This window comes from Crocuta crocuta, unplaced genomic scaffold (assembly GCF_008692635.1).
Source record: "Crocuta crocuta isolate KB4526 unplaced genomic scaffold, BGI_CrCroc_1.0 scaffold61, whole genome shotgun sequence".
Lineage (NCBI taxonomy): Eukaryota > Metazoa > Chordata > Mammalia > Carnivora > Hyaenidae > Crocuta > Crocuta crocuta.
Window position 1 is genome coordinate 7,299,635 of NW_027528369.1, and position 8,825 is coordinate 7,308,459.

Genomic DNA, 8,825 nt, shown 5'->3' on the forward strand with positions numbered 1-8,825 from the left:
TTGAAAGAAGAGCCAGGGCAGGGGCTGGAAGCAGGGGCCCTGCGAGGAAGGGGAGGCAGGGGAGGGAGCGGAGACGCCGGGCACCTGGGGCTCATCAGGCGCTCCGGGCGTGGGAGACTGGGCGTGCGGGCGCAGGGCGTGCCTGTGTGTGCTCACACGTGTGTGTGTGTGTGTGTGTGTTGAAGTGCGTGCATCCCTAGTGCCAGTGAGACAGACTGGAAGTTGTTCACCGACTTGGCAGGACTGGGCGTTCGGCTCTGGAAAAACTTGTGATTTCTTCCTCCCGCGTGTGCTTTTTGCCTCGTCAACGTTAGGCACGTCTCTTTTGTCACCAAAGAAAGCTTCATTTGTATTTTGAAACCTTTAAAAAAAGATTTGCAGGGACGTTTTGAATAAGGAACACAAGGTAACCTGCAGAATTCTGGGAAAGACAGAGGAGGCGACCTCGCACGGCGAGGACTAGCCACAAGGCGGAGGCGCGCCCTGACCCCGTCCGTCAGAGCGCGGCCCCGGGGTGTCCCCGGCCCGGGGTCCCCATCCACCCCACCTTCCTGCGGCAGCACGTTCCTAGCTCCTCAGCAGTGGCAGGGAGGGTGGAAGCTTGAAGACGCGTCCCCCCGGGGGACCCGCGCAGACTTGCACTTTCCGCACACAGCTAAGCTCCCGGCCTCCCCGGGCTCATCGCGGGCTCCGCGCGGAGTCATGTCGCTGGTGGAAGTCAGGACTTAGATGTGTTCTGGGGGCGCAGGCGGGCGTCCCTGCCCCGAGGCGCCCTGAAGGTCCCTGCCTCCCGCTCCGCTGCTGTCAGGTGACCTTCAGTGTTGAGGTTCAGAAAACCGCGTCCAGAACCCGGCGGCGACACAGTCACCGTGGCTAAGGGGCTGGGCCTAGGAGTCTTCCTGCGTGACTTCGCGTGCGCGCCTGTGCGGCGTGTGTTCCCCCGAGGAAAAACCAGCACGTAGCACAAAACCAAAAGGGCACAGAAAGGTACATTTCCTGAGAGAAAGGCCTCATGGGATTGTGTGCGGCCCGTGGAGAAATGCGAGAGCCCCGAGAGCGGGGTGACTGCGGGGTAGCAGAGCCAGGCCCACGCGGGGCGGCCGGCCGTGCGGCGGCTTGTGTCTGGTGCTGGTGGGGAGAGAGGCATCCGTCTCTGACCACACAGAGGCCCGGAAAAGACCGAGGGGACGCGCCTCGCTTGTTGAGAACCTCCAGGTGACCGAAACGGTGCCGGTGGAGGCTGTGCACTGCCGCCCCCAGCGGGTTCGGACCGGAACAGGCCTTCGGTCTCCAGAGCCGAGACCTTGAACAGGGGCCGAGGTCCCCGGGCTGCTCCCCTCGCCGGCTTCTCCCGGCCCCGGGAGGCAGGGCAGGCGCGGGAAGCGAGGGGCCCACGNTGTCTTGCAGGCCATAGTGAAGGAGTGTCCCCCGTCGGAGACGGAGGAGAGGAGCAGGATCTCTGCGGCCATCTTCTACTCCATCAGCCTGACGCAGCCCGGACTGCAGGGCGTGGAGCTGGGCACCTTCCTCGTCAAGCGAGTGCTCAAGGAGCTGCAGGTGGGCACGGCGTGGGGGGCCCCCGGTGCGGGGGGCTCGGGGTGTCAGCCCCTGGGGACCTAGAGGGAGGGGGCGGGGGGAGGAGTGGAAAGGGCCCGGGGCACCTTGGCTGGTCCTAGGCGCCCTGAGACTTCTCAAGGCAAGGGCAGTGCCGAGGAAGGGGCATCTGGAAGCTGGCTTCTCACATGTGTTCTGAGGACATCAGCCTCTCCAGGGACCTCCCGCCCTGTGCCCCGGCCTCTCCCCACGAGCACGTGGGTCTCGGCTCCCTTGTCGCCACACCCCTTTGCTCCCACGTCCCAGTTTGGATGGTACGCTCTGTGCCCAACCGGCCCCCACACCTCCCAGGCTCTGGCCCCGAACCCCCGTCAGCTCGGGCTTCCCCATCGTCCACGAGGCAGTGTTGAGGTGACACCGGGCAGCTTGGGGGCGGACATGCTGGCTTTTTTTTTTTTTTATTAAATAACTTCGTCCGTCACCCTGGGAAGGGCCCCTCACCACCCTACAGCGGAAGTTCTCAGGTTCGCTCGGGTCTACCTCTTTGAACCTCTCTCCTGAGGGGCTTGAGGGAACTGCTGTGGGCAGAATCCAATTAAAGGTAAAATAATTAGGTGGCTCCTAATTAGCTCTGAGCGTGGCGCCCTCTTACTTGCGTGGTCTCAGCGCTGAAGCTGCAGCGGAAACCTTCCGTGGAGACTGACAGGGTGGGATTAAAACATCGACGTGCTTTGTATCAAGTTCATAATCAATCTTAAATCTGAGAACTCAGCATTCAGCTGGTTGTCAGCTTCATTAGAATCACTCTCTGTCCCTTCTTCCCCGGAGGCGATAAGCAGCCATGTCTAATTAATAGAAGTTTCTCCTCCTTTCCTTCTTCGCTGAGGTGTTGATGAATGGCGGTGGGGGGGAGGGACGTATCTGGGGAGAGAGGCAGAGGCGGGATCCTGGGCAGTTCACCCGCAGAGTTGGCTTCCGAATGGGTCAGGTTTGGCCCCTCGGCCCTGTAGCCATCCTGCTGGCTGGTCCCAGCGCCCGGCTGTGAGCCAGAGAGAGTCCCGAAGGAGGCCGTGTCACTCTTCCGCGCGAGAGTGTTCGTCGCAGTTTACAGAGGCAGACACTCGAGAGCAGGTGGTCAGGAGCACCGCGGTGCGGTCTTATCTTCTGCTCTCACTCTGCTGTTAAAGTTATGGGTCTGAATTTTGAAAGAAAAAATGCTCATGACGCAAGTTCAGAAAGCAGGGAGAGACGCTAAAGGTCTCACCCACGTAAAAACCGGAGACAGATGAGGAGTCACACCTTATCCGTCCTGGGGACTCAGTTATCTCAGAGTTGTGGACCATGGTAGTTTCGGGGGTAGGTTTTGGTTTTTTGCTTCCATCGTACATTAAAAAAAACTTACCTGTAGTGACCATAGATTACATTTTTAATCAGAAAATGCTGGTTTATTTCTTTTTTTAAACCTGTCGCTGAGAAGTCTCTGTAATCTGAACATGAACCGTTCTGTCTGATGCGAAGAAACCCCCATTTCTCGCCCCCCGCCCCCAGCCCACGGTCCACCACCACTGTGGACTAGCCACGCCAGCGATGATTTGTTCAGAACACAGTCACTGGTGCTGACCCAGGCCAGGCCCTGTGGCCGCAGGTCTGTCCCCAGGAGGGGCCTGGTGTGCCGGCCACACTGGGGGTGGAGTCAGAAGCCTGCGTGTCCGGCCCCACTTCACAGCAGCTCCCCCTTCTCACTCCGGGCCGGTCCCCCAACTCGCCATTCCCAGAGGTGGCGTGGGCAGGGAGGCCATCGTAAAGGCTCACTCCAGGGACTCAGGATCCTTCTAGGGCCTGTCATGTGTCAGGGTCTTAACAGATGCCCCTCGAAAGGAGAAAATGAGCGCCCCCCGGCGGTGCGTTGCAGACCACGCAGGAGCACGCAGCGCTCACAGCGCGTGGATGTGAGTGGACGGGCGTTTTTGTCTCAGCGACCCACCTGCTGACCTGTGTGTGTGTGTGTGTTCTCTCCACCTTCCTCCCCCCACCAACCGTGCCCCGCAGAAAGAGTTCCCTCATCTTGGGACGTTTTCGAGTCTGTCTCCGATCCCTGGATTCACCAAGTGGCTTCTGGGGCTCCTGAACACGCAAGCAAAGGAGGCCGGGCGGAGCGAACTGCTCACGGATTCCGAGTGTAGCGAGATCGCGGCAATCCTGGGCGGCCCCGTTCATGAGGCGCTCCGGGCCTCGCTCAGCGGCAGCGAGTGGGTGAAGTCGGACAAGCTGGTCAGGGCGCTGCAGGGCCCCCTGATGCGGCTCTGCGCCTGGTACTTGTACGGAGAGAAGCACCGGGGCTACGCCCTGAACCCCGTGGCGAACTTCCACCTGCAGAACGGGGCCGTGCTGTGGCGCATCAACTGGCTGGCCGACCCGAGCCCCAAGGGCGTCGCCGGCTCCTGCGGCCTGATGGTCAACTACCGGTACTACCCCGAGGACACGGCCAGCAACAGCACCAGCTACCTCTGCTCAAAGAGCATCAAGGCTTCCGAGCAGGTGCTCAGCCTCGTGGCCCAGTTTCAGAAGAACAGCAAGCTCTAGACGGGCCCTCGAGCGGACGTCCCTGACTCAGGACAGGATCGTTTTCCGGACGGGTCGGGGTTGGGGGGGGGTATGTATCCAAAGAGGCTTTTTTAGCAAAGCAGAGTTAACACGTGCTCTCTTGCCCGGAGCAGAGGCCGCACCGGAAGGCCGTGTCCTACCTCCCATCGCGAGAGAGTGAGGCGCCTGGCGCCAGATGGTGGTGCAGGGGGACGCGCACCGGGTGGGGCCGTCGTGCTGTTCCCAGGAGAGCGGCCTGGCCCCCTGCCAGAGCGGGCGGGTGGTACCCCCACCTTTAGAAAGCTCTAGAGCCTCTGCTGGCCGTGGCCCCAGGGTGCACCGGTCGGCCTCACAAGGACCCGGGCGGGTGGCCCGGGTGAGACAGATGTCCCTTCAAGCTTAGAGCGTAAATCAGCCATGGTTGTCTTAGCCACTTCTCTCCACTCGCTCCCAAGGGACGGAGGGCCGTGCTGCCTTTCGCTCAAATTTCGGGGATCCTGAACGTACGCAGGTGTTCGTGACTGCACGCCATTCGCCACGATTGTCAAGCACACGAGGCCTTGTCGCTCAGGGCTCAAGGCGGATTGTGGGCTTTAAGAGTTCGGCACCGCAGGCTTCTCGTGAACCTCATAGCACGGAAGTTTTTTCCACGGAGCATTAAACATGGTTATTGAAGTCAGCGTGGTGGTCACCTCCGAGAGTCGCACCCTCGTGAGCTGGGCATGTGTGGGGGTCCCGTGAGGAGGGAGGGGCAGGTCCGGGGTTGTGGGAGCAGTGGGGGCGTCCGAGGGCGTGTCCTCACTCCTGCACGCGGGTCCCCCCGCCTTCCAGGCCCTTCATCTTCCAGACCCGACCCCAGGCCCTCTGCGTCACCGGCATGGGCTGTGGCTCAATCACGAACACCGAGCCGGGGGCCGCCACTAGAAGTCTCTATCTCTCTGGGTCCTGGGGGCTGCGTTCCGGGGCTGACCCTCTTGGCCCCGAGCTCACCTAGTGCGTGAGTCTGGAGCACCACTCAGGCCCAGGGCCCTCGCCCTCCAGGGCCTTGGGGAGAGTCCATGCGTGAGCCGCTTCTGTGTGGTGGGCGCGCCCGCGACCCCATTCCTAACCCCCACGCTTCACACCCTCTCGAGTTATTTAGCCTCCTCTTGCAGAACTTTCCAGACCAAATACACAGAAGCGGACAGGGTAGCCTATTGAGGCCGTGTGCCCAGCCCCCAGCCCCTGCCATACCCAGGGGTTTTTCTCCGTCCCCCCTCGTGCCCTGACCCCTGACCCCTGGCCAGTGCTGTGTAAGACGGGCCGGCTGCCGGGTGGGAGGGCATGGATGGTGCTGTGGTCTGAATGTTGTACCTCCCCCCAAATTCAAATTTGAACCCTAACCCCCAAGGGTGACAATATTAGGAGATGGGGACTTAGGGGGTGATTAGGGCATAAAGGTGGGGCCCTCGTGCGCGGATTAGTGCCTCTAACAAGAGGCCCCACAGAGTCCCCGCCCTTTCCGCCATGTGGGGTTACATGTGGGGGTGCCCCACCCCCAGCTGTGCCAGCCCCGTGACCTTGGGTCTCCAGCCTCCGCAGGGTTGGTGACGCTTTGTCTCAGCAGCCCGGACAGCCTGCCGGGGTGGGAATGAGGGTGGCTGGGTGCCCGGTCTCCAGGGGTCAACAGTCCAAATCCCCGAAGCGGGGAGCCGGACTGCCGCGTCGCGCTGCACTGAGCCGATGCTGTGCTCACACCCTGTGTGCCGCAGGACCCCCACTGTGCATCCCCTCCCCCCACAGCCCCCAGAAGGCAGAGGCTGCCGAAAGGGCCCAGCTCCCTGCACCCTGGGATGGACGACCAGACTGTCCAGGCGTACATAACCCTATCCTCTGCAAAATGGTGTCCCCGCGGTGGGCTTGGGGGGCGGCAGCAGGTTTCCGGATCCTGGCTTCGTGAACTTCCATCCCGCGGGTCACTGCCCAGCGCCCAGGGGCGTCATGGGTGTAGGTGCTTCTCCCGGACCTGGGCTCCAGCCCACTTGCTCTCAGGGAACCCTGGGCATCCACTCGGACCACAGTGTCGTCCTCTGTGAAGTGCCCACAGAGGGGCTCAGTAAGTGACTGCCAGGTTCAGGCCTGAAGCTGTTCTCTGTTCCCTGTCTGACGGGAGCCTCTGCTCCCCTCCCCCTGAAACGGTGGTCTGAGCTCCAGTACCTTTGTCTCCCTGCTTTGGGGTCTGTGCTTCAGAAACACCCCTCATCTCTCCATCCCTCCCACAAGGGTTTTGCCGCAGGCTGAGTCCTGGGGTCTGCCGGAGATCGGATTAATTCTGACTCGCGGGTGCCAGTGCACTTGGGACCGACCTGTTCTGAAGCGCAGTGCGTGGCCTAGCGGTCGGAGCCACCTGGCCTCACTCTGCCTCGGTCTTCCCATCTGTACAAGCGGGAACCAGCACACAGTTACGTCAGGGCTGCCGAGAAGCCCCGAGGAGGGGCCACCGTCGTGTTCACCTGGGTATAGGTTCCGGATCTTGTCACCCTTATTTGGAAATTAGAGTGGCGGTTTTCTGGCTTCTGTCGACCATTTCTAGAGGTGACCAACAGGCATAATTTGTTCCCCTGGGAAGAAGAAGCGGGGGGACTTCCTAAGCCCGGAGTCACTGATGCCTGCTTGCTCTTTCTCCCCCTCTCCGCCATCCCTCCCTCTCCGTCGCCCGTCTCCCCTTCTCCCTGCCCTTCCTCCCTCTGTCCTCTCTCAGGGCTGGACCTCCACCGTCCTCCCATCAAGAGCCATGAAGGGCGTGCGCAGCTCTGCCCTCCCTCGGGCATCCGGGGCATCACACCCCAGCAAGGGGGTGGGCCTTCTCCTTACTCTGTGCGCCTTGAAAGGGGGGACTCTCAGAACATCGTTGCAAGGATCAGCTCCTTCTGGGCTTTGCTTGAAATTAAGCGTAAGGCATACTTAAGATTTAAATGGAGGGGACGTCTCTCAGGTTTCTAACTGGATTCTAAAGCACTCGGAATAGCAAGTCCATTTTGATCTATTAGAACAGACAGTGGCCCCATGGCCTCCATTCACCAGACCGTTTCCACATTATTTGCAATTTAGCAAAATCGATGGAGGGGATCCCAGGTCTGTTTTCTGCCTCTGTTTTTTGTTTCCAAATGTATTTGCATGTCTCCCCTCGCTAATTTCTGAGCATCCAGAAAAGCAGCGAGAAATAGCGTTTATCTCTGCCCCCAGGCCCCATGGTCTCCTCACCTCCCAGCCTTGACGCCTGAGGGAGAGTCTCTCGTTTACAGATAAGGAAACTGAGGCTCCGAGGCTCCGGGAGGGCCGAGCAGCTGGCGAGGGAGGAGCGAGCGGGAGGCCTGGGGCCTGGCCAGGGCCAGTCTGCTTTCCCACGGTGGTGCCGACCCCCCTCCGGGGACCAGCTACAGAGAGGAGGCGCCCAGCCACCCAGCAGGAGTGAACGGAGACAGTCGGAAGGCAGGGCAGGCGAGGCGACCTAGGGCAAGCAACGTCGGGACACTGAGGCTCTGGCAAAGGGGGACGGTCCCGGGCGGGACTCTCCCACGCTGTAAATCATTGACGTGATTCNATCTATCCCAGCTGCAAACCAGCAGGTAAGGCTGGTGCTGCTGCGGGCCCGCCCCCCGGGGGGTCCCGAGGGGCTGGGCGAATCGGAAGCATAGCTCCGGGCTGGGTTTGCCAGCACTGTTGCTGAGCAAGAGAAGCAATAACTCAGGAGATGAATGTACTCGGGTGCCAGCAGCGCGGGGCGGGGAGACGGGAGGCTCAAGCCGTAACAACCCACCGCTCCGCCCGCAGGACGGACAGGGAGAGTCTTGCAGGAAGAGGTTTGGGGGGTGGGTTTGTGCAGAACAGGCAAGGAGCGTGGTCAGGGGTGGGGGCCGTGTCCGCTCAGCGCTGAGTGGTCCAGGGCAGGGAAGGGGGCGTGTGGGGTGTGATCGTCCAGACCTTCCGTCTCTATTGGGGCTTTTCAGGCCTGGGGATTGGAGCCTGGTGATCGGAATGTTCCAGTCTTTGCAAAACGCTGTCGATGCCCCCGGGAAAGCGCGATGGGAAATCTGAGCGGCGGGTTTCAGTTAGAGCAGGAGCTGAGAGGTCTCATCTCTTTCTGGTCTTGACGCCGGAGTCCATGGTGGAACTGGAGCGCTCGCTGATGCCCCTGCGCGGCAGGGGCGGATGCCCAGTGCCAGCCAGCTCTGGGCAGACGCAGCAGGGGCTCAGAAGCCGCAAGCAGAGGGAGAGCCGCCCGCACACAGTGGAGTATGTGGACCTGCCAACCCCCGGGGAGGCCTGCCTGCCGCCCAGGGCCCCGCCTCCCCTCCTGCCCCTGCTCGGCCGGTCCCGCTGGTCCTGGAGGCCCACCTCGGCCGCAGACGCCGCCTCCCTGGGTCACTGGCCACCCCCGGCTCCCTGGCCAGGGCAGGACTGTGACGGCCCAGCTTGGAGACAGGAAACCACGTCCCCCCCGGAGGCCCGCCCTCTCTCTGGCGCCCTCTGGTGGCTGCTCTTCAGAACAGTGAGCCGCCAAAAGGCTAGAGGCGTTCCTGGCAGGAGGGAGGAGGGGGGAATCTAGTAGAGGCTGGGATAGAGGCCGAAAGCCCCAGGTCTTTCTGTGGTGCCTGCGCATAGTAGGGCTCAGTACGTACCTCCCACCTTCCCGCTGCTGCTTGCTG

General features: G+C 61.7%; 1 protein-coding gene across 1 annotated transcript in view; it reads left to right on the forward strand.

The window, feature by feature from the left end:
* MLYCD (malonyl-CoA decarboxylase) overlaps window positions 1–4,812 on the forward strand; it is a gene marked incomplete at its 5' end in the record, with an annotated part of 12,738 nt that extends 7,926 nt beyond the window's left edge. Inside the window, 2 exon segments of the mRNA XM_077754171.1 lie at window positions 1,408–1,557; window positions 3,604–4,812. Of these exon segments, the coding sequence (XP_077610297.1) occupies window positions 1,408–1,557; window positions 3,604–4,137 (684 nt within the window).
* Window positions 4,813–8,825: the final 4,013 nt, after the last annotated feature.